The sequence below is a fragment of the Cryptomeria japonica genome, chromosome 5 (assembly GCF_030272615.1).
Source record: "Cryptomeria japonica chromosome 5, Sugi_1.0, whole genome shotgun sequence".
Lineage (NCBI taxonomy): Eukaryota > Viridiplantae > Streptophyta > Pinopsida > Cupressales > Cupressaceae > Cryptomeria > Cryptomeria japonica.
In genome coordinates, this window is record NC_081409.1 from 793,785,610 (window position 1) to 793,812,465 (window position 26,856).

The window sequence follows — 26,856 nt, forward strand, 5'->3', positions numbered from 1 at the left end:
CACATTGCAATATGTAAGAAATCATTGAGCTCGGCCTTTTTCTCTTGTTTTATATACTTGGTGTCGTGAACGTCAACGTAGTACTGACTCTAGTCATTATCCCTATCCATTTATGCAAATCAAGGTCCTTTCTCGAAAGTTGTATACTTACTTCAATAATAAATATTCATAAATTTCTAGAGAGAAATATAATATCCCACGCCTCCAAGGAGATTACGGCCATGTGGCACCATATAAAGAAAACAATGCGACTTTCAGTGAGTCCAATCATTAGAAAACCTAATTGCTCACCAGTGATAGCGAATTTAGAGTAATTCAAGAGTCTTATATCTTTTGTTCCTACATCTCTATGGAATCTGCCGGATATGGCCGACCGACTCAATATATAAGATACAATTCATGGCATCCAAAAATTACCAATTCTGAATGCTAAATTACACCCGGAAATTCTGAGAATGGCCGAGGTCTGTCATGCTGCTTCTTCCCTGCTCTTCTCCTGTGTTGCCGCTTCTCTCATTTTAATGTCACACGCAGGAAATCTTAGCTTTGCATTCCCTCCCAGCAACGATTTTAAAACTCAAAATGATGCTTATTTTCAAGGAGACAATCTCATACTTCTGACCAAGAACCAAGCAACAGGGAGCCTGGCCAATAGCTCAGGCTGGGCAGCTTACAATAAATCGATTCCGCTTTGGGACAATCTCATACTCCTCTTGAGCTCTGGCAAACTTCTCTAGCCATTTTCAATTGCTTATCGGGAAGGGCAATAATATTCAAAGCGGTTTTGGAGAAGGTCTTGCGTTCTTCTTGGCGAATTTCGAGTTGGAGCAACCAAAGAACGCTTATCCGGAGGTCTCGGCTTGTTTAACTACACAACCTATAATGGATCATTCTATCAGAGTTTGACACTTACAACAACAGTGCTTTGGATCCCGACGACAACCATGTGGGTGTTGACGTCAATAGTTTTTTTTCCAAGGTGAACGTTTCGCTGACCAGCGTAGGAAAGTCCGGTCTTTGTGATAAAAAGCTCAAGAGTGGAAAGCATTGGGAAGCGTGGGTGGATTATGACGGCGGGGCAAAGAGGCTGCAAGTGTGTCTCTTCTGTAACCATAACGGCATAAGTATTTCTAAACGTCGTACCCCAATTTTAATTTATGATATAGATCTACGGGATTTTCTTCCAGAGAACATCAAGGTTGGCCTCTCGGCCTCAACAGGGTTGTCCTCAGAGACACACACTGTGTGCGCCTGGGATTTCTCTTGTAATTATTCGTGGGAATCATCAGCTGTTCAATTTCCAATCAACCCTCCCAATGAAAATAACTCTTCTTTTGGAAATGGCAAGATAAACAATAGCCATTTCCGGGTTAAATTGATAGTTGTCTTCTGCAGCGCCCTGGCCATCTGCGGTTTCATATTCATTGGCTGGCGACAGTATTTCAGAAAAAGCGAATGCGGTGGTGAGGCAAGTGAAGACAGCGTTGTGGAGCTGGACCAATGTTTTTTTCAGGGCCCAGTAAAAATCTCCTCTTCGGAGCTCAGTATAGCGATAGTGGAAAGCTTGGGCAAGGAGGCTTCGGTGGCGTTTACAGGGGCATCCTGCCTGGCACAAAGGAAATGGTAGCTGTGAAGAAAATATCTCAATGGTCAAACCAAGGAAGAAAGGAGTACGTTTCTAAGGTTACTATAATCAGTAGGCTCAGACACCGTAATCTTGTGAAGCTCTTAGGATGGTGCCATCGAAAGGGCGAGTTACTCCTGGTCTATGAATACCTGCCTAATGGAAGTCTAGATAATTATATTTTTGGGGAGCAGAAGGGTGCTTTGGATTGGGACAGGAGGTATGATATTGCTTGTGACTTAGCCTCTGCTCTAGTTTATCTCCACGAGGAATGGGAACAACTTGTTGTGCACCGAGACATAAAGGCAAGCAAGGTAATGTTGGATTCCAATTTCAACGCCAAGTTGGGAGATTTTGGTTTGGCAAGACTGGTCGAGCGTCATCATTCAGCTTGTCATACAACTCTGGTGGCAGGCACACTTGGGTATTTAGCGCCCGAGTGTGTAATGACAGGGAAGGCCAGTCCAGAGACGGACGTGTTCAGCTTTGGGGCGGTGACTCTGGAAATTGCCTGCGGAAGGCAGCCGGTTGACCGCTCTCTACATGAACAGAATTGCAGACTGGTAGAATGGGTTTGGAATTTATATGGACACGGAAATATTTTATGTGCTGCGGATGAGAAATTGGGTGGAAAATTTAACGAGAAGGAAATGTAGAGGATGCTGTTGGTGGGGCTGCTGTGCTCTCACCCAGACCCCACATCAAGGCCTAAAATGAGAGAGGTGACAAAGATATTGAAAGGGGAAGCTGATTTGCCATTTGTTCTTCTGGATTTTCCTGTCGCTGTGTACAGCCAGCGCCTTCGTCCTCCTATCATTTCAAGCTCGTTGGCTTTCACGTCTTAAACGGCTTCAAGCAGCTCGGATAAAATGTCGACGTATCGGTTGTTCGATTCAAATCCTCGCTAGTTTATACAAATTCGACCTCAAAATGTTCTTCCTTTTCGTTAATGTATCCATCATTGAATTCAAGAGTCCCACTGATTTCAAAATGAAATACGATCCTCCTTGACCCGCTCAATCAAACAAAATTAAAATGGTTTTTCGTAACCCCTCCTATCTTTAGTTGCGTGTAAAATTTACTTTAGGAATGCATTCGTGGGGTTGCTCACAAAAGAAAATACGATTTAGTTTAGATAAATGAGCTAGAAGAGTGAAGTGTTGAATTAAATTTAAAAAAAAATAATAATAAATAGAATAAAGGTATTTACTTAGAGAAGGTGATAGATTGGTGAAAATGATATGTTTAGATGTAATAAATTTAGTGATAATTAGAATAATAATTGGAATGTATAAATTTATTATCTATATAATGGTGAGACTGATTATACACATTCACAATTACAAAACTAATATATAGGTGGATATGATCTATAAATTTGTTTATATTGCTCACCACAAATTTGTGTTATATGTTTCTATTTGTCTTTCATTAAAAAATTTGTTGTGTGTTTGAGAGTTTGCTAATAATGTAGAGTATCCCAACTTTGTTAAAATTATTAAAGATACTATTCAATAATTAGAAAAATGATTGATAACAACAAACAAGCATGGAAGGGATACCCTAAATGACAATGAAACAAATAATTTAGTAACAAATTCTTTGTTAATTCTATTGAAAATAAGTCACAAGTGAATGCTAGCCAAAGAGGGACCAATAGCTTAGTCAATGGAGCAATCTGATAGCAAATTGAAGATCCTAGGTTTGAGTGCTAGCTGGTCCATATGAGTTGTTTTGTAATGTCTGATATTGAATCCATGTGAGGAACCCTAAGCACCCTGAGTGTGACTTAAGATGGTCGTTGGAAATAAGCCACACATAGATTGATGATGAAATAGAAAAAGAGGGGAAAATAGCTTATTTGGTAGAGCACTTCAACAATATATAGAAAGTCATAAGTTTGATTCCTATTTTTTTCCATATGAGCTATAACTCAAAAAATGCTCCTTGAAGGTGTATAAAAATCAAGAGTGGTACTTGGATACAACTCTATAGATACAAATGAGATAATTTTTTCTTATAGTCAACATACAACAACTAGTTAGATACTAAAATATTATTTCTCATTTATATCAATCATGTAAGTAGCCTTAGTTATTTTCATAAATTGTAGATGTAAAAAAGATGGGGAGAGTAAAATTGAGGATCAAAATTAATGTGTAGGAGTGAATATTATTAGAACACAAATATGCTGAGAGGGGTGAATCGGTATATTATCAAAATTTAGCTTCAATTTTACACATTACCAAATCACATATTATAATTATAGTAGTAATTCACAAGAAGATCATAAACACATATCCACATAATTGAACACCAGATATATCAGAAAATCCAAGGAAAAAACCAAACTTTCTTGGATCCACTATCAATATCCAAAGTCACAAAAATATTCAAAAATTACAATGCAAAGTAGGCATCTGACCTAGCAAAGACACCAATCATAATTATATATGCAAGAACCAACCTACATTGACTCTCAACATAAATGCAGGCTTCACCCTATCACAACCTGAATTTCATCATACTTAATTATTATTAATAATTAGAAATGATTCAATATAATTAGAAAAATAATAAGAATGTTAAGTGTTGACTTTATAAATATTGTGAAATGGGATTATGAAACGATTAATCATTTTTTTTAAAAATGTATGTAAAATTCAATGTTTATTATTGCTTTACATTTATACCAATGCCAAATTGTGTTCATAAGTCATTGATAGGTTTGAAGATGAGAATGTGCCCCAGGCAGAGATTGCCTAGCTTTCTCACAATGGATGTTATGATGGAGACTGCACACATACACATAGTTCTATATGAATGCACGATTTTAATGAAATTATGATATTGGTAAAATAATTTAGATCTATGTGGTTTAATTTATTTAATAAAACTGGATTTATAAATTTCTTTCTTAATTGGTGTAGGATAATAAAGTAAAATATTGCCTGAATTAACTAAAAAAGTTCATTTTTAGATTTAGTTAAATATTTAAAATAGAATTTATTCCAATCAATAATGTAGCTAAATAATGAAAAGGAAAATAATAATTCATTTGGAATAAAAGAATTTATTTTGTTGGTTATCTCTACGTAAATGATTTTTATCTAATTAATTAATATTAATTGATAACCATTAGAAATAGAGTAAACACCTTAAGGATCAAAACCTCAAGCTAGAGTACAATATTGATCAACAAGAATAGGAGTAACAACAACCCAACATTTGTTGTCTCTCTCTATAGGCCATCTAACAATATATTTCCAGTAAAAAGGAGAAGTACATCCACCATTATGTTTTTAAAAAAAGATAGATCAAATAGATTTTTTATAACTAGAATTAATAGATAAGGCTCAAACACAATGGCTGAATATTTAAGCTCTTAATTTATTCATATTTTTTTATCACTAATGAGAAACAAGCATGTAACCCCTCCTTCCTCAGTATTATGTGTTCATGAATATTTTTTTTATTACACTTAATTAAATCCTTTACCACACATTATACATCCAAAATAAGATAATGATTTCTAGGTGGGTATCTACATAGGCTTGTATTCTTCCATCATGTGACTTGCATTTCCCTACTTAGGCTAAGACATTGTGAACACATATGATTATATTTTATATTGATTTTACATTCACATATTTTTAGTGTTTTATTCTCTATATAATCATTTTTAATTCTAATATGAGAAATATTTCATCTTGAATATATCATCAAATGCATGGAAATGGATATCTAATTAGAGGTCAACCTTGAGTTTTCAGATATGGATATTTTGTGTGGTTTTTGTCATTAATTCTTGTTGTGGAGTTCTATATTCAATGGAAGTCTATTTCTTGTTGTCTTTTTGTTTAAAATTTTAGCCATTTCTTGTTGTCTTTTTGTTTGAAATTTTAGCTAAGTTTTGGGTCTCATTGTTTAAAAAATGTTTCGATCCTTTTAGAATTCTTCTTTTACATATAATATAGCAAAAAAGTTATGAAATTAATAAATTAACATATGACATATAATATAAAACAATACATACACTTATTAAATATTTTTTTCATAAAATTTAAATACTATTGATAATATTATGTGTTTAAGATATTAAATAAAAAAGTTACGAAAATTAATAGATAAATTTTGTGTAATAAATTTAATAATCAACCACTTAATTACTTTTAAATAAATATATTTTAAAATATCTATATTAATTTAAATTAAATTAACATGATTATTTTTAATTCATAGAAAATTCATACAATTTGTTTTTGTTTTTTTTTTAGTTGTATTCCGTCAATACAACTCTTTTCCTTATTTTAAAATTTTATGAGTCACATTGCAATATGCAAGAAATGATTTCGCGCGGTTTTTTCCTCTTCTTTTATATATTTGGAGTCTTTATAGGTCAATTTATTACTAGCTATAGTCATTATCCATATCCATTTTTACCATTCCAGGCCTCCCAGGCAGATCACGGCCATGTGGCACCACCTAAACTACACATATCACTGTGGAATGCGACGTCCAGTGAATCCAATCTTTAGAAAACTTAATTGCCCATTGGCGAAAACAAATTGAGAGTAGTTGAACCCTCTTATACCTTACGTTCATATGTCTCACTGGAATCTGCCGGATCTGGCCGACCGACTCAATATATGAGATACAATTGATGGCATCCCAAACTAGGCCTTTACACTAAGGCAATAACACCCAGCAATCCAGAGAATGGCCAAGCTCTGTTATTCTCCTTCTGCCATCTTTCTCTTCTCCTGTGTCGCCGCTTCTCTTATTTTCATGTCACATGCAGGAAATCTTAGCTTTTCATTCCCTCCCAGCACGGACTTTATAATCCAAAATGATGCCTATTTCCTAGGAGACAAGGCCATAGAACTGACCAAGAACCAAGCAACAGGGAACCTGGGCAGTAGCTTAGGCTGGGCGGCTTACAATCACTCGGTTCCACTTTGGGACAAATCCTCTCGAGCTTTGGCGAGCTTCTCTAATCATTTTCAATTCATTATTGGCAGGGGCAATGATAATCGAAAACTTTTCGGAGACGGACTTGCTTTCTTCTTGGCGCCTTTCAACTTGGAACAGCCCTTGAACGCTATGGGTGGAGGTCTCGGCTTATTTAACGACTCAACTTTGACTGGATTATCCTATCAGATGATTTCTGTGGAGTTTGACACTTTCAAGAATTACTTTGATCCTGATGGCAATCATGTGGGGATCGATGTCAACAGTATTCTGTCCAAGGTAAACGTTTCGCTGACAGACGTAGCTGAAAACTCCAGTCTTTGTGATAAGAAACTCAAGAATGGAAAGCAATGGGACGCGTGGGTGGACTATGACGGCGGAGCAAAGAGGCTGCAAGTGTTTCTCTTGTGTAATCCCGATGGCATAAGTATTCATAAACCTCCAACCCCAATCTGAATTTATGATATAGATTTGCGGGACTTTCTTCCAGAGACAATCAGGGTTGGCCTCTCGGCTTCGACAGGAAATTCCTCGGAGACACACACTGTGAACTCTTGGAATTTCTCTTGTCAGTATTCGTGGGAACTATCAGCTGGTCCACCTCCAACCAACGCTCACAGTGAAAGCAATAGCCATTTCTGGGTTATATTGATAGTGGTCTTCTGCAGCGCTATGGCTATCTGCGGTTTGGTATTCATTGGCTGGCGGCGGTATTTCAGAAAAAGCGAAGGCGGTGGTGAGGCAAGTGAAGAGAGCGATGTGGAGCTGGACCAGTGGTTTTCTCAGGGCCCACGCAAGTTCTCTTATGCGGAGCTCAGCACTGCGACAGAAAATTTCAGCGATAATGAGAAACTTGGGCAAGGAGGCTTCGGTGGCGTCTACAGGGGTGTCCTGTCTGGCACGAAGGAAGTGGTGGCTGTAAAGAAAATATCCCAAGGATCGAGTCAAGGAAGAAAGGAGTATGTTTCTGAGGTTACTATAATCAGTCGGCTGAGGCACCGTAATCTTGTGCGGCTTTTAGGATGGTGCCATCGAAAGGGTGAGTTACTCCTAGTATACGAGTACCTGCCTAATGGGAGTCTGGATAATTATATCTTTGGGGAGCAGAAGGGTTCTCTGAATTGGGAACGGAGGTATAATATTGCCTATGACTTAGCGTCTGCTCTTGTTTATCTCCACGAAGAATGGGACCAGCTTGTTGTGCACCGAGATGTCAAGGCAAGCAACGTAATGTTGGATTCCAATTTTAATGCCAAGCTAGGGGATTTTGGTTTGGCAAGACTGGTGGAGCGTCATAATGCAGCTTCTCATACAACTGTAGTGGCAGGCACATTTGGGTATTTAGCACCCGAGTGTGTAATGACAGGGAAAGCCAGTCCCGAGACGGACGTGTTCAGCTTTGGGGCGGTGACTCCGGAAATTGCCTGCGGAAGGCCGCCCGTTGACCGCTCTCTAAATAAACATAACTGCAGACTGGTAGAATGGGTTTGGGATTTATATGAACGCGGAAAGATTTTATGTGCTGCGGATGAGAAACTGGGTGGACTGTTTAACGAGAATGAAATGGAGAGGATGTTGTTGGTGGGGCTGCTGTGCTCTCATCCAGATCCCACATCAAGGCCAAAAATGATGGATGTGACAAAGATATTGAAAGGGGAAACTGAATTGCCATATGTTCCTCTTGGTTTGCCCGTCGCTGTCTATAGCCAGCGCCTGCGTCCAGATGTCATGTTAAGCCCGTCGGCTTTCACGTCATCAACGGCTTCGAGCGGTCCGGATAAAATATCGGAGTATCCATTGTTCGTCACAGAGGCTCGCTAGTTTATACAAATTTCACCACAAAATGTTGTTTCCTTTCCTTAATGTACCATCTATTGTTGAATTCAAGACTCCCATTAATTTCTATCTTCCTTGATCCACGTAATCAAACAAAATTGGATTGGTTTTTCGTAACACTACCTATTTTTACTGGTGTGTAGAATCTGTTTTAGAAATGGATTCATGGGACTAGGATTTACTTTTGGTTGAAAATTTTGCTTTAGGAGTAGATTGATGGGATCGCTGGACAAAAGAAATAAATAAATGAATAAATGTAATTATGATTCAATTTCGTTTGAATATTTTTTAAAACATCATTAGAATTGGTGAGTTAAAATTGTTGGAGTGAGTCTACGTAATCAAGGTCCCCTTTTTCTTTTCTATGGCATACTATTTTAATAATAAAATGGAAGTTCATGCTATTGAATATTTTAGATGTAAGAAAAGATGAGAATAAAATAGAGCATTAAAATAAATATTCGGAGTGAATACAAGCACGAATAAACATGGATCATGTTAGGTCTCAACGTTTAGTAGAAATTGCATTACTTGTTTGCTTGTTATTCTATAAGACATAAGCAAGTCAATGTGAAACCAACACAAAAGGGAAAATTTTAAGTTGTGCAATTTTCACAAAGACCATTTTAATTTGTACGAAACATATCAAATTAAAATTGAATGGGCAACATGAAAGTAAATTTTTTTAAGAACTAAGAAAATTGATATAGCTAAGGATATAGATGTTAATTCTTGGTACATGTTATCTATTTTAATGAGGAATAAATACTAGAAATATGTAAAACAAACAGAAATATAAATGAATAGTATCATACACAAAAGTAAAACAGCAATATATTTATCGGTAGAGACTAAGGTGATAGATAAATATGTTTGTTTCTCTTTTTTCTCTTAAAAAATAGATAAATATGTTATTGTTTGGTTACATTAATCAGATGTACTTTCTATATAGGGTTTCAGATCTTTTCAATAGCGTTCTATAAAGTGGGTTTCAGATCTTGGCAAAATTTGTTTGTATAGGGTTTTGGTCCTTTCAAAACCTGGTTTACCTATAATAAAAAAACATAAGAAATAATATATTTTTTATTTTTAATTATGTATAATATAATATATAATATATTAAATTATATTAAAAAATTATATTTGAATCATTCTTTCTAGCTAAATCATTGGCTATGACCTAAACCTCGTCGATCTTTGTCTTCCATTGGCCAGCTAGAAGCTCTAGATCCGCTTCGGTGAGGGCTTCAAATATGTTATTTATTTTTCATCACATTAATTTAACTTAAAAGCTAGTAGATTATAGCTTCTTTCTTATTATAGTTGTCACAAATCTCATTAAATTTATCTACAAAGGCAGGGAAGCCCCATTCCCTTGGTGAATTTGTAGGTGAGGGGGGAGGTAACCAAAAGAAGGGGAAGAAGGGGTACAAAATTTGTTAACAAGGTTATCTAGGGTCCACTCTAACCAAGTAGACCATGAGGAAGCAGAGTCATTTGAGGCTTTATCCTCTTCCTCCAGCTTTTTGACAATGCACTCAATAATGGGAGGGGTCAAGGGGTTCTTAGATTTAGCCATCTATTGGGGTTAACTTGGTTAGGGGTCCCTTTGGGTTTAGGAGTATAGCTAGAATCTTTACTCTTTAAGATGTCTATAATATCAACATATAGAGTGAGGCTAAAGGAATTACAAGCTGGTCATCAGGAGGGGGTTAGATTCAGGTGAAAATTTTATAGCCGTAGGATAAGTCCCTGGTGCAGGGGAAGAACATTTTTTTATTGTGGGGACAACAATAGAGTGAGAAATAGACAAAAATATTGAAAAGGAGAAATTCATTGTCAACTCATACCTTAAATTCTTGAGCATGGGGAAAAGCTATGAATTGAACATTGAAACCTCACATTCAAGGTGATGAACTTCATGAGAAGTAGTGCTGCCTCTTGCCAAACCCCAGGTAAGTCATTCCTATTTAAACCACTTTGTAGGTGGGCCACATTTTTCCCCAACTTCAAAAATGTCTTTAAATCCTCCTTTTAATTACCCCTTGGTTTCTTTGGGAAGGTCGTACCTTCCACCACAAGACTCATAAAAACCACAATGGTTTCCATAAACATAGTGAATTTTACATTACCCACTTGAACTTAACTTTCATCCCAAGATTGGGAAAACTATTCAAACAGAGTAGGGTTGTAACCATTCATTCCTTCAGCATAAATTTTTAGGATACCCTCCACCACCTTACTCTAAAGAACCTCATTTTGTTTGAATTTATTGCAATTATTTTTCTCTATCTAAATGAGGACCCCACCCATGGTTTGCATAGTAAAGATAAGAGCAAGGCTTAGAAAGGGATAAAAAATAAAATTTAATGATAAAAAGAATATGTCATTTATAAAATATAATAAAAATATAAAAATTAATGATGAGAAGAATATGTTTTCTATGAAAATATTATTGAAATTCAAAAGATAATGGTCAAATATGAAAAAGAAGAGGGAGGGAAGGAAACATTAAAATATTCAAAATCAAATTTATTTGACTCTTTCAAGATGCATATCTAACATTTAATTCTAAATTGCAAATTTACAGCAGTTGCCTTTAGTCTTGTATAGAGAAAATGACAAAACACTGAATTCTGAAACTTTCATATCAACAATGTGTTTTAGTTGTCTATCCCGAAATATTCAATTGTAAAATTTGACCTATTGAACATGGATTAGGTTGGCGAATTGGGAAGTTACTCTTACTATACACAGATTAGGTGGTTGTAAAGGGCGTAATGCATGTTTGATAGGAGGGGAGTGAGAATTTGTGAAACAAAATTGTTATAATATAAAGCTGAATCTTTTCTAACTATTGTTGTTTTCATATTTATTCTAGAATGAGTAAAGAATCCTATGCATATTCGAATCCACACACTCTTCATTTTCTGTATATTTAAATTTTTCTAGATGCTACATTGCATGACTGTCTGATATGGGTTAATGTGTACAACTAATTGCTGTATTTTTTCCCCTACTTTAAAGTTTGACAGGATTATTTCACTCTATCTTCTATTGTATTTGATATTGTTCACAGTCTTGAGAATTGATTCTCCAAAAATGTTATAGATCAACTATAGGTTTAGAAAAGTGTTTGCATTTGTGAGATTTTTCCAAGATCAAGGGCACAATGAAAATAACAAATAGGAGAGACAAAAGTATGACAAGAACAAACTAAATTCTCATCAATATGCAAATGGAATCAACTGGATTAACCAATACAATGAAGATGGGCATACTTATATAGGCAAGGCCAAATGGATATGTGAGCACACAATCATGAAATCTGGCTCAATGAGAATCAAGGGTAGGTAGAAGAAATTAAATAATATTCTACAAGAGGTGGATCACCCAGTGAATGTGGAATGTAACAACAAGATAAGACCACAAAAGGTGGAATTTCTCCTACAAGCATCATCCCTATGTGCACACTTCCCTAAGTGTCTCATATCCAAACTACGATGAGATGCATTATCCTAAGAAAAACTTAAGTAAAATGTAATTATATCCTATAAGAATAAATAGTTAAACACCAACACCCCCCCTTAAGTGCAATTATCATATCCAAACTACGATGATGTGCTCCATGTAAAGATCAATTTATCAACATAGAGCACAAGTATCAAGTGTGAGCCATCCTGTTGTAAAATGTAGACATTTGGATCATAGTGACACCTGGTGAACCTTGCTAAGAGAAGAAAGGAATCCATCTTGGTATACCAAGCCCTAGGGGCTTGCTTAAGGCCATAGATAGATTTCCTAAGTCGGCAAACCAATGAAGAATATTGGATGAAACCCTGTGGCTGCTACATATATATCTCCTCATCAAGATCCCCATGAAGAAAATAACTCTTCACATCCATATGATGTATAGCCCAAACATGAGTTGCGGCAATAGCAACTGTCAAGCGAATGGAGTTTATCCTGGCTACAAGTGCAAAGGTCTCTATATAGTCAACACCTGGAACTTGTGAGAAACCTTTCACAACAAGTCGAGCCTTATACTTATTTACACTACCATCTGCTGCAAACTTGGTCTGATAGATCCACTTACATGGAACCATCTTTCTCCCTTTAGGGAGAGGGACTAACTCCCAAGTGTTGTTCCTCATCAAGGAACTATACTATTCCTCCATAGCTTGGTCCCACGTGGGAACTCATGATGCTTCCTGAAATGACTGTGTATCAGAAGCAGTAGCAATGTATGCATGTGGAAGCTCTTGATATTGTGATCGAGTCCTCTGTGTATCTAAAGCATCCCCAACAAGAGAACTCGTGGAATCAAGTGTTTATCGAGCGAAACGAGGTCTAGGTGGAGGTGGAGGACAAGGCTCCTCAACTGCCAGAGGTCTAATCCTGCTAGTCGGAGTTGAAGGAGTCTCATCATCTGAATCACTCTCATTACTATCCACAATGGAGGAAGGTGGAGGAAGAAGTGAGGCTAAGCTAGGAGAGCTTTCCTCAAAATGAACACTCCTCTCAAGAAACACCTCATGTGTCTCTGGATGCATCAATCGATATGCCTTAACACCCTCAAGATATCTAACAAAATACAAGGCCTACTCTGAGGTTCCAAAGCCTTGCATTTCTACGAAGAAATGCAAGCCCATGCTAGACACCCCAAGACTCTAAAATGTCTCACAATCGGTTTCCTACTAACCCAAGCCTCAAAAGGAGTGATACCCTTCAAAGCTTTGTGAGGAACCCAATTTTGGATGTGTGTGGCACAACTGATAGCCTCTACCCAAAAGGCGGGACCAAGATAACGTGCATGTATCATACAACTAGCCATCTCCTTGAGAGTTCTATTCTTTCTTTCTGCGACTCCATTCTGGTATGGAGTGTAGGAAACCAAATGCTGAAGATCAATCCCCTCAAGTGTATAAAAAACCTCAAGTATTTTGTTCACATATTCCCTTTCATTATTTGTGCTAAGCTGTTGAAGATAGCTATAATTTAGGTGACCAAACCACTCATGCCATAGCTTACTTTATAAATTTGAATGAGTAAGCAAGGCCATAGAAGGAGATCTTGACACAAAGTGGGAGAATGGATAAAGCCTTGAATTTCCATTGACTTATCCCACTGCTACCAAGGCATCATTTTCAAGTTCTTTTACCACAACTGAATCAGGTGTAAACTCAACCTTTTTCCAATTCTCATAGTGAGTGTTTTGGTAGATGGAGAGAAGATTGGTAGACAACTTAGGAACATAAAGAACATTCTCAAATGTTCCATCATTCATGGAAACTGAACCTTTCCCTTCTCCCTCAACTTGTGTATCATCACCTATGTAAATGTGAGGTACCTTAGATGGCTCTAATGAAAAAAACTGTTCCTTTGTAAAACCCATGTGATAAGAGGCACCTGAGTCAAGTATTCATTGCTGTGAAGAAATTTCTTTAGCCACAAATGATTTCTCTTTTACCTTAGATGGTGAGGAAGTGGAAGGAGATGAGTCCTTCTTGTTGTAGGCAGATGGAAAGGTGACATTGATCTTCTTAAGGAGATTTGTTAACTCATCAACTTGCTTGGTGTGGCAATGATGCTCATCATGAACATACTTCTTGCAATAAACAAAAGTTGGTTTTTCCTTCTTAGGTGTGTTCCCCTTCCTAGAACAGGATGAAGATAGGCCTTGTGATGGAGAGGATGATTGCTCTTTTTACTGCTGTGGCTTTGACTTAGACTGCTTTTGCATCTTTTTGGAACTTTTGCCTTGATTCCTTTGATTCCCTTTCTTAGCTACCAAAGCCTTCGACTTTGAAGACTTGAGAATCTCCATGCTCAACAACTTAGATTGTTCCAACATCAACATTTTTGTAAAGGCATCAAGTGTAGGCATAGTGTAGGAACTTCACACTATCAAGCAATGGGTTTAGAAGCTAGAAACAAATGCTACATATTTGGATGGAAGCTTTTCCAACAAGCTGAATATCAATTGAGCATCCTTTTTGTCAATTCCACAATCCTTAAGCTTTGCTCTTAGCTCATTGCTTTGGTGACATAATCTTGGATTGTATTGAAAAATTATTGGGATCCAAGTTGGTGAGCTCATTATCAATCTTGGAGCCTCTCATTTCATTAATTTGACCATACAATTTCTGAAAGATATCCCAAGTCTCTTTGATTGTATTACACTACACAATGTGAAAAATGAGGTCATCTGATACATATTTTGGCAAAGTTTCAAGAGCCATGCAATTTTTAGTGAGCCATTCTAATTGAGCATTAGGATTAGCCTTAGGATCTTTTGGTGTTGTTATTGTTCCATCTATGTAATGTGTGAGTCCTTTTTCCATTAGTTTGCTCCATGCTTTATTTTCCAAGATGCATAGTTATGTAGAGTTAAAGGTGGAAATTTATGAGGACCCATAGAAACAAAAATGAAAGAGCACAAGAAAGGAGAGGCAAAATCACACAAGACATCCCCCCCCGCCCCCAAATTTGATCAATCAAAGAACCGCCCCCAAAATGATAAATTGGCACTTTATACTTAGAGCGTGTATAATGGGCCACTTGCAAAAAAAGACAAAAGTGGACTTTTGATTTCATCTTTACAAATGCCTCAAATAGGCCAAAGGAGACTCGCACTAATAATGTAAGAGATCTAAACTAAGATCCAAGAAAATTACTATTACCAAGTAGGCCCAAAAGGATCAATTTTTGAAAGTACAATATCTACTCAAAATCACTACAAACTGATGACAGATTATGAAATTAGTTGAAAAATTATGCACTTTTAAAAAAATGGCACTTGAAAAGGAGGGCGTATGAGCTCAAACGAAGCCTTTGAAATTGCAAAATTGAGGATTGGATAGGTATAGTTGAAAGAATCTAGAAATTCTGAAAAAATTGTCCACAAAAATCAGAAAATAACCACACCACTATGGAGAACACAAAAAATTAGCTCAAATAAAAAAAATGCATTGAAAAATGAGCAAAATTGAGCAAGTTATGGGCCTCCAAACTTGATCTAAAAAATCAAACTGCTCAATGGTGAGGGGTCTAAATTTTTTCAAAAAGTGTTGACACAGATTGATTCCATCAATTCTATATGCTTAATTTGATGGATGTATGACCGTCAGAAAATCATTGCACCCCCTTTGTTGACTATATGGAAAATATGACGTGGGAGGTACACCAGATGATGTGGAAAATTTGACTATGGAGACCATATAGTGATGTGGCACCTATGTGTTTATTGAATGGGCATTGCATGATGGCAAAGGTACAACTGATGTGTTAGGTAATATAGCTAACATGGTAGGAGATGAGGCAGGTGACGTGGTCGGTCGATGAGGCCTTCGTGATGACGAGCTGGTAGGGCCTGGATGGTGATCCACGTGGAGCGGTACTATCTGGGAGATGAGGTCGCCATCGGGAGGCTGCCACCAAAAGTTGTCGAGAGCCATAGTGGTCGCCACTGGGGAGGATGCCACCGGGAGGTGGGAGTGGAGATTGTTGGAGGGAGCTAGACGATAGGTAGAAGACAATCAGAGATTGAGTGGCATGCTGGTCGAAGAAGATAGTACGTATGGCAAAGTAGGTATGACATGGGTCCCGAGACCCTGCGTAAACTTGTAGACTTGCAGGTACAGGGTACCAATCGAGGGTGGGGTAATGCCCCCCCCGACAATAATAATAAAATAAAATTTATACAATAAAGTTTTTAAATGCCCCTTAAAAAAATATTATTTTGCGATTTAATAAATAATTAAATAATAAAATCGTAGAATAATTAAATAATATTTTTTTTACCAAAACCGTACCTTACTAGCCGTATAGGATAAAATTTTTCCTCCAACACCCAAAATTTGACTTTTGCGAATATGAATGAGTTTATACTCAATTTTTATGGAAACGGCCTCCCCGATGCAATTGTGAGGTTGAAAACGCTCTAGAATGCCTCCAAAATGCCCAGTACCTCAGATCTAAAATTAGAAGTCTTCCAGGATGTCTCCCAGAAACTAATCAATGAAGCCCCAATGACTCTGATACCATGTGAGATTTTGCCAAGATCAAGGGCACAATGAAAAACACAAATAGGAGAGACAAAAATATGACAAGAACAAACTAAAATCTCATCAATATGAAAATGGAATCAACTGGATTAACCAATACAATGAAGCTAGGCCTACTTATATAGGCAAGGCCAAATGGATATGTGAGCACACAATCATGACATGTGGCTCAATGAGAAACAAGGGTAGGTAAGAATATGTAGGGGTAGGTAGGAGAAACAATATAATATTCCACAAAAGGTGGATCACCCACCGAATGTGGAATGTAACAAGATAAGACCACAAAAGATGGAATTTCTCCTACAAGCATCATCTCTATGTGCATACTTCCCTAAGTGTCTCATATCCAAACTATGATGAGATGCATTATCCTAAGTCAACTTAAGTAAAGTGTAATTATATCCTATAAGAATAAATAATTACACCAACAACATCACGTTTGTATAGGAGCATCATCATCTGATAATGCGAGAGCAAAATTCATTAAAACAAGTTTTGAATAGTTTAGAGAATAGTTATGACTATAGATATGAATATAAAGATGAGAGCTGTGGCATGAGACAAAAAAGAGGATAATTAAGTTGGAAGGAAAAATATGACAAAAGAAGATGTATAAAGAGAACAATAGATTGACAAAGAAAATTATAGTAGCGATCTTGAGACCTTGAGGGGTTGTAAGAATGTAAAAAAAGTGGTGAGAATAGATACTTATTTTGTGTGTGAGAACCATTTTAAGAGAGAAAAGTAATGGAGTCTAATATTTTTTGAGGGATAAAATTGCTTGAATAAGAAAAGGTAGTGCAAAACAATAAACCTGAGTCTTATCAGATTAAGGTTTATCGTAGCAACCACAGTCCAAATTCCATTCAATTATTCAAACACAAATTCCAAACTTTGAGATTCAAAAAATTTAATAACAGTTGCCAATGAAACTACAATTCTGCCTATTCACATATCCATTCCACTCTGTATTCCTGTTAATGCATTTATTCACTACTGTAGCTATGTCCTCTTTTTCTTTTCAATGTTTAGCTCTTTTCTTTCTTACTTTGGGCGCCACCAGGCACTGCTACAGCAGTCTCTAACTGCATTCTTTTCTCCCATGCCAAAACATCCATTCCTATTCCTCCTGCGCAGCAAAGTTTCTAAATTTTTCTTTCTAATTTTTAGACTAAAACTTTTTAGAAATGACTATTTAGTCTTTACAATGCACTACTATATTATCTTTTTCACATTATAAATACATTATAATAAATAACTTTTCCTTTCTCTGTTTCTACCTGTAGCTGTCTTCTATCTCCTCTGGCGCCGCACTTCTCCCTCTGTTCTCTTCTATCTTGCACAAGCTAGGTTATGTGCTATGGAATGAGTGAATGTATGTGTTGTTTGACCTGAAACATATCGTAGAGTGTTAAGGTTGGAGCTGTATCCCACCAAAATATGCCTATAATAACTACAACATGGACTTAATGTGAAGAAGATTACCTGTAGCATCGTTCAAACGCTTGGAATAGACTAATTCATAATTTTTCCTCTTAAGTTGAGAGTGAGATTTTATGTGGTTAATCTAATACAGGGCATCATGGGGTGATGCTATCAAATAATATTGTATGCATGGAAACTCTTATGGTAAAGAACCCCACAAAACATCGTTTAATTGTTGGTGAGCTTCAATCTAGTTTATAATATTTCCATCGTCTTCTTTTTTATATAAATGTCTTACAAATTATTTCTTTTACAATTATGTTAATTTGATATTAATTCACTCAAATATTTAAAATAGAGATCCCTTAAATATAGAGAAGAGGTGCATTTTGTTTGCATAGGATGCTTGTTACGACTTTTAATCAAATTATATATTATATTTAACAGATAAATTAATAATAATTTACTTACATATAATACACTCAAATAATATTAATTTGATAAGACTAAATTTTAATTTGGTTAGAATCTATATACATGATTTTTAAAACAACAAACATTAAAATTGACCATTTTAAAAACATTATATTTTAACAAATTCATATTTATTTTTTTATATATAAATGATTTTAATTAAAAAAAAAAATCTAAAATGATAAAAATTAAAAGAAAAATAATAAATTTTAAAATTTATTTCAAATATTTCACATCTAAAATTTAGAATCATATAAAACAATTTAAATGATTAAAATAAAGCATTTTTTTATCTTATCATGTTTCTCCATAATATAATTGAATTCTCTTACAAACTATGAATTTGAACAACTTGATCTTAATGTTTAAATGATTCATAAGATATCAAACTACTTTCATCTCCTATTTCTACAAAAGAAATAGATCATTTTACTATAGAAATGCATCCTTATCCCTTATAAAATTCAAGAACAGAATTTCTTTACTACTTAATTTGTTAAAATGTGGATTGCTTAAATTACACACATTAAGCTTTGACTTCTAGACTTAAAAGTGTTAAACACTCAAAATTAATTGACATTCTCTATTATTAACATGTTGTTTAATGTGTAATTTAAGTCATATCTAAAATGTAAAAAATCTCAACCTGTTCTATGAAAATATCATTACAATACAAAAGTTAATTATGAGGTCAAATCCCAGAAAGGAAAATAGAACAAAACACTCAAATCGTTCGAATTTGAATTAATTTGATCATTTCTGGTTGTGCATCTTACATTTCATACAAAATTGTAGCTTTAGAGTTCACCTTTAGATAGAAAATGACAGAACATCGACAATGTCGTCAAGCATGCAACATTCATGTCGAATCCACATTTGCAGTAGTTGTCTATACATAGGCAATTCTAAAATGTATGACCCTTTCAATTCCCTATTACGTGAGCAAACGCGGCTGTTAACCCCAATATCCGCAATAAATTATGGCAACAGATGCTTATAAACTATGAGCTAGTCAACCATGATAACCTACTTATATCTACTGTGTTAAATCCATCAACGACGCACATAATACTAGGGTACCCATGGCTCAGAACGCTCTTCTCCCTCTCTTGTTCATTTTTGTTTATGCTTCAGTTAATGTAGCACACGCAGGAATGGTTAACTTTACTTTTCTTCCTCAAGGCAATATTACGACGTTGTACGATGATGCGTACGCTTATTTTGATGCCAATTGTTAGGATGAAGAAATTGAATTGAAAATAGTAGATAAACACAATTAAATATACACAACACAAACAACAAGAACACATAGATTTATCATGGTTCAGCAATTGCCTACATCCACACTTGAAGCAGGGGAATCACTATATTATTCACCAATCTAGTTTACATCTACACAGCTGCAATCAGCTCTGGCAATCAACTTTAGAAAATGAATTACAATCAGCTCTTAAAGAGCTTCCAGGAAGAATATGAATAGCCAAGAGTTTTGGTGGCAAATAGGGAAGGAGTCCGTTGGACTTCAACTTCCAACAATCTCCCACTAAAGGCCAACAAACTGCTACAACAAGTAAATTCCACCACTTAGTTCTACTATCAATTATTGGAAAGGCCGAGAGAAGCTCGACAGAAATTGAACTTCTCCCACTTAACTACTTTAGTGAGTACATCAGTTGGATTCAGATCGGTATGAATCTTGTCTACATGAAACTTGCCTTCTTCAACCATATGGCGAACATAATGACTATGAACATCAACATGTTTTGACCTTGGCTAAGATGTTTGATGTCTAGTCATAAAAATTGCACTGTTGTTATCACAAAACAAAGCAAATCGGATTACTTCAAACCCAACTCGTTGAATAAGAGTTGCAACCATACCATCTCTTTTGCTCCCTCAGAAAGAGCTATGTATTATGCTTCCGCGATTGATTGAGCAATTGTATGTTGCAATTTTGAAGCCCAACTAATCGCTGCCCTGACAAATGTGAAAGCATAACTAGAAGTAGACTTTCTTTTGTCTAAGTCACCGGCAAAATCAGAATCGGTAAACCCTTGCAAAACTACCCTGTCCTTTCCAAACCATAAACAAAAATCAGAAGTACCTTTGAGATACCTCAATATATACTTAACTGCCTCCCAATGTGATCTGCCTAGATTAGCCATAAATCTGCTCACCAATCCCACGGCATGAGCAATGTTCGGTCGAGTAGACACCATAGCATACATGAGGCTTCCAACTGCAGATTTGTATGGAATTTTATCCATAAACTCCTTATCTTCTTGTGTTTTAGGACACAAATGAGAAGACAACTGAAAATGAGAGGCTAAAGGTACACAAATAGATTTAGCATCTACCATACCAAATCTATCCAAGACTTTTTTAATGTAGTCTTGCTGAGATAGTTTGAGTTCTCTATTTTTTCTATCCCAAAAAATAGTCATTCCTAAGATCTTCTTTGCTGCCCCTAAATCTTTCATGGAAAATTCCTTTGCTAAACGAGTCTTAAGTTCACTCATAATCCTCATGCTTGTGCCGGCTACGAGCATATCATCCACATAAAGGAGAAGAATGAAAAATTCGCCATTAGGAAGATTCTTGTAATAGATACAAGGATCAGACTCGGAGCAAGTAAACTTGTGATCAACCATGAATTTGTCAAATTTAAGATACCACTATCAAGGGGCCTGCTTAAGCCCATACAAACTGCATTTCAATCTACAATAAAGGTGTTCCTGCCCCTTTTAAATGAACCCTTCCGGCTGATGCATAAATAATTACTCATCAAGGTCGCCATGGAGAAATGTCGTCTTCACATCTAGCTGTTCAAGTTCAAGATTGCACACTGCAACTAATCCCAATACTACTCAGATGGTAGTCATTTTAACTACTAGTGAGAAAATTTATTTCAAGTTGAGGTCTTGCTCCTGAGCATATCCCTTTACAACCAGTCTTGCTTGAAATCTTTTGTGACCATCGGCTTCATCTTTTAGTTTGTAAACCCATTTATTTCTCAATGCCTTTCTGTCAAACGGAAGTGGCACCAAATCCCATGTCTGATTTCTCACAAGTGCATCCATTTCTTTGCACATTGCAGCATGCCAGTTATCACGGTCTACATTTTTACAAGCCTCTTTGTATGTTGCAGGCTCTATTTGATCAGAGATGAGCAAAGAAGGTTCAGCCTCTTCACAAAACAATAAGTCATAATCGGAGAACTTCACAGGAGGTCACCTCTGTCTGGTTGATTTTCTCAATTGACTCTCTGTTTCAATAGTAGAATCATTATATATTCCCTATTTACATAAATCAACATCACTCCCATTGTCTCTGTTTATATTCCCTGTAATGTGCCTATTTTTGAGTCTGGTAATGACTCTGTCTGCTTTCCTATCTGCAAGGCGATCAATGGCCTGTGGATTTTTATCCATGTGAGATGCTGGCACACTGCAGGAGAGGGACCCCACAAAAGTTTCATCCATGGCATGGAATGGGGAAGAGTGCAGAGGTTTGGGTGTGCAGGAGGGGGCTGCACGAGAGTGGTACCGCGAAGGAGAGGCTATGGCATAAGGATAGGCAGGGAGCTCATGGGAGGAAGCGGGTAGAGGAGACACAAGGCCCATGGAGGGATGAGCACGTGGGGAGTAGAGCAGGGAGGGCCCGCGAGGCGGAAGGCATGCAAGAAGCTTGCGGGGAGTTTGCAGGGTTGGCAAGTGCCGCGTGGAGTGAGGGGATGTGGAAAGAGGGCCATGTGCAGGCTGAGGTGGAGATGAAGACTATCGAGTGGGTTGCCCAGCTAGTTGGGAATAAACGAAGCCAAAATTTCCTGCAACATGAGTGGTATCATGGGGAGAATTCGCTCTGTTCTAGAGACCCCCAATTTCAAAGTTACTCAAAGACCAAACATTTTCATCACTCATTTCATCATTCTCAGACTGAGAATTGTATTCAATAGATGTAGATGCCATAGGAGCTCCCACTAAATGAGAGACCAGAGGCAGAATACTGGTAGTCGCAATCTGAAATAGACACATAGGAACAAATTCTGTCTCTGATTTATTTGAATCTTGTAGTGCGGGAAAGGAGGTTTCATGAAAGACTACATCTCTGCTACAAACAATCTTTTTATGAACTGAATCCCACAATCTAAAACCAAACTGCTTTTCTCCATACCCCACAAAGATACATTTTAGTGACTTTGGATCCAATTTCGTTCGCTTTTCCTTGGATATATGTGAGAAGGCTTCGCATCCAAACACATGAAGATGCGAATATGAAATCCTCTTCCCTTGCCATTCCTCTTCCGGAATACCAAAATCTAATTTAGATGATGGACTTCGGTTAATTAAATACATTGTTGTGTTACACGCTTTTGCCCAAAAATCTTTGCCTAAACCTGCATTAGACAACATACATCGTGCCTTCTCAAGGATTGTTCTATTCATCCTCTCGACTGCACCGTTTTCTTGAGGAGTGAATGGAACAACCTTGATTCTTCTAACCCCATTATCAACACAAAAGTTATCAAATTCATGTGAACTAAATTCCCCATTGTTATCTGTTTGTAAGTATTTAATCCTATGCCCAATCTGATTTTCAACTAATGCCTTGAAAATTTTAAATTTTGAAAACACTTTTGATTTCCTAGAAAGCATATAAATCCATACTTTTCTTGTGCAATCATCAAGAAATGTTACAAAATAGTTAGCTCCTCCAATGGAGGTTACCTCGGTTGGTCAAAGAACATCCGAGTATACAAGCTCCAGCGGTGTTGTCTTTGTGTCATGCCCACCTTTCAAAAAACTGACTCTCTTTTGTTTGCCATAGAGGCAATGTTCACAAAAGGCTAAGTCCACAAGCTTGAGGCCCGGTAGCTGATTTCTTGTATGCATAATATGGAGACCTTTCATGCTAATGTGCCCAAGTCTTTGATGCCAAAGATCCACTTTGCTATTCTCAATCACCATTGCAGCGCCCACTTCACCACGAGTCTTAAAAATGTAGAGACTTCCCACTTTACTACCATTTGCAATCAACATGGTACCATGTGTTACTTTCCATGTATCTAGAAGAAAATTAACATTTAGACTTTGACCAAAGAGCTGTCCAATGAATATCAAAGTCCGCTTCAATTTTGGGACATGGTAAACATCTTTGAGCAACCAAGTTTTACCACCTTCTGATGGCAGCAATACATCCCCTTTGCCTGTAATTTCACAAGCTTTGTTATCTCCTAAAAAAACATTGCCAAAGTGCCCTTCATGGTAGTTGATGAATTCTTCAAGACATGAGGTAGCATGATAGGAGGCACCGGAATCAAGCACCCATGAATTCGGAGTAGTGTTAGTTGTTGAAAGGATTAAGATGCTATCATCTTTATCATAAACAGTATTTGCTTCACTGTCCCGCACTCTCTCTTATGCTCTTTTGAAATTTCTGCAATCCTTTTTCACATGACCCACTTTGCCACAAAACCAACATTCCCCATTTCTGTTTCTAGACTTTGATCTCTTTGTTGATTTTGAATATCTATGGTAATTATTTCTGCCTCTGTTATGACTTCTACCTCTATTATCGGTGCTGACCATCGTTAAAGCTTCACCGGATGAAGGTTCATCATTCTTTCTTCTCAAATCCTCGCTAAGAAGAGTAGCTCCTACATCATAAAAAACCAACTTATTTTTACCAGATATAGATGTGCTAACTGTTGTTACAACACCATCCTAGCTGCTTGGTAAAGAAAACAATAACAAAACAGCCTTGCTTTCATCATCTTGTGTCATCCCCACCGAAGTCGCTTGACTAATCAATGTATTAAATTCATTGATGTGGTTTGCCATAGCACAACCTTCCTTCATTTTTAGTTTGTACAAGTGCTTCATAATAAAAACTTTATTTGCAGTCGAAGCCATTTCATACATGGCTGAGAGTCTATCCCATACTTCTTTGTTTGTTGCATCACCCGTGACATTAAAGAGAACATTATTAGATAGCGAGAGAAAAATTGTCGCTCTTGCCTTCTTGTCCAATTTTACAAAATTTTCATTAGCCATCTCAGCTGGTTTCTTTGCTATCCCTTTAAGCGCAATTGAAAGGTCTTGCTTTATCAGCAAAGACTCCATCTACGCTTTCCATAATCCGAAACTCTGACCGAAGAACTTCTCTATCTTCGATTCTTCCATGATTTTGGAAATTCAAACACCAAAATCTAAACAATGATCTAACCTCGCTCTAATTCCAATTGTTAGGATGAAGAAATCGAATTGAAAACATCAGATAAACACAATTAAATATACACAACACAAACAACAACAACACATAGATTTATTGTGGTTTGGCAATTGCCTACATCCACACTTGAAGCAGGGGAATCGCTATATTATTCACCAATCTGGTTTACATCTACACAGCTGCAATCAGCTCTAGTAATCAACTTTAGAAAATAAATTACAATCAGCTCTTAAAGAGCTTCCAGGAAGAATATGAATAGCCAAGAGTTTTGACGGCAAACAAGGAAAGAGTCCGTTGGACTTCAACTTCCCACACCAATACCATACAGATCACTAAACATTGAGTCGGTAGTACCCTGGAATCAAGCTTTGGTTGGGCCACCTGCTCTAACTCGATTCCTTTGTGGGACAACTCTTCTGGGGCTCTTGCAAATTTCACTTCACATTTTCGGTTCCTCATTGGTAAAGGTAGTACCAGTTCGGCCGGGGACGGAATCACTTTCTTCATAGCTCCCTTCGATGCTCAATCGCCTGTCAATGGTACGGGGCAATGGCTGGGCCTGTTCAATGAAATTGTAAACGGTAATTCATCTAATCAGATAGTTGCTGTTGAGTTAGACAAACACAAGAACGACCCTTTCGACTAAGATGACAACCATGTGGGAATCGACGTCAATTTAGTTGTTTCCCAGACGAACTCTTCGCTGAGCCAAAATAGAAGTGCTCAGCTGGCCAACGAGATTCTCAAGAACAAGAAATAGTGGAACACATGGGTGGATTACGATGGCGGGGCAAAGGAGATTCTGGTAATGGGAATAATATCTGTAAACCAGGAACGCTAATCTTGTCGTATAAAATAGACCTCAGGCAGTTTGTTCCCGAGAATATCAAGGTCGGTTTTTCGGCTTCCACTGGAGTGTCATACGAGACCCACATGATTTACTACTGAAATTTCTCTTCTCAATATTCTTGGGAAATCTCCACGGCAAACAAGGGAAGCAACAGTAGTTCTGTAAGAGTTGCATTGATTTCAGTCTTCTCCAGCTTGCTTGTTCTCTGCGGTTTCATATTCGTTGGCATGTGGTGGTATAGCAGTAATAGAAAGTCCAGTAATGAGGATGAAGAAGAAAGCGATGTGGAGCTAGACGAATGGTTTGCTCAAGGTCCCCGAAAGTTTTCCTATGCTGAACTCAGCGCTGCCACCAGAAACTTCAGCGACGATGAGAAGCTCGGTCAAGGAGGAAGTGGAGGAGTGTATAGAGGCATTTTGCCTTCAACCAATGAGTTCGTGGCTGTGAAGAGGATTTCCGAGGGTTCGAAACAAGGAAGGAAGAAGTATATTACAGAGGTTACCATAATCAGTAAGCTCAGACAACCGTAACCTTGTGCAGCTCTTAGGATGGTGCCACAACAAGGGCGAGTTACTTTTGGTCTATGAATATCTGCCAAACGGAAATCTGCACAGCTATTTATTCGGGAAGCAAAAGGCTAGCTTGGAGTGGGATCGAAGGTATAGCATTGCTTGCGATTAGCCTCTGCTCTCGTCTACCTTCACGAGGATTGAGAACAGCGTGTTGTGCACAGAGATGTGAAGTCCAGCAATATAATGTTGGATTCTGATTTCAATGCAAAGATCGGGGATTTTGGCCTGGCTAGACTGGTGGGACGCGATCACTCAGCCCATCCGACCGTGGTGGCAGGGACATATGAGTAGCTGGCACCCGAGTGTGTATCTACGGGAAAGGCCAATACAGAATCCTATCTGTTCAGCTTTGGAGCTGTCACTTTAGAAATTACCTGTGGGAAGCGACCGGTGGATCGGAGTTTGGATGAAAGACTGGTAAAATGGGCTTGGGATTTGTACAGAAGACTCAAGTTATTGTGAATCATCTTAGGACTCAAGGTGAAACTATATCAGATCAGAAAATTGTAGAAATTTTTTTGAGGTCTCTTCCTCCTAAATTTGATCCAGTAGTAATTGCTATTGAAGAAGTTAAAGATCTAACTACTTTCAAAGTTGCAGAATTAATTGGTTCTCTGCAGTCTCAAGGAAGAGCACATGCAACGTTCTATGGAAAGTTTTGTTCAAGCTTTCTAGTCTTCTATGAATATTGAGAAAAAATCAAAATCTCCTCCCTCTCATACTGTTAAATTTCAAGGTGAATCTTTTGGTAATAATAGAGGAAGAGGTAGAGGAAGAGGGCAAGGAAATAACAGAGCAAAAGGTAGA

At 37.2% G+C, this 26,856-nt stretch overlaps 1 protein-coding gene and 1 pseudogene across 1 annotated transcript; both read left to right on the top strand.

The window, feature by feature from the left end:
* The first annotated feature begins 455 nt into the window (after nucleotides 1-455).
* LOC131075473 (L-type lectin-domain containing receptor kinase S.4-like) lies at nucleotides 456-2,280 on the top strand. Its single transcript, XM_059221004.1, has 3 exons — nucleotides 456-723; nucleotides 900-1,472; nucleotides 1,514-2,280. The coding sequence occupies exons 1-3, from the start codon at nucleotides 456-458 to the stop codon at nucleotides 2,278-2,280; spliced, it is 1,608 nt and encodes a 535-aa protein (XP_059076987.1).
* Nucleotides 2,281-6,343: 4,063 nt separating this feature from the next.
* On the top strand, nucleotides 6,344-8,416 carry LOC131075459 (L-type lectin-domain containing receptor kinase IX.1-like; annotated as a pseudogene).
* The last annotated feature ends 18,440 nt before the right edge of the window (nucleotides 8,417-26,856 follow it).

Coding starts and splice junctions, on each gene's coding strand:
- LOC131075473 (XM_059221004.1), top strand. CDS start 456: ATGGCCGAGGTCTGTCATGCTGCTTCTTCCCTGCTCTTCTCCTGTGTT. Junction 724..899: donor CATACTCCTCTTGAGCTCTG/GCAAACTTCTCT, acceptor TCATTCTATCAG/AGTTTGACACTTACAACAAC. Junction 1,473..1,513: donor CGAATGCGGTGGTGAGGCAA/GTGAAGACAGCG, acceptor TGTTTTTTTCAG/GGCCCAGTAAAAATCTCCTC.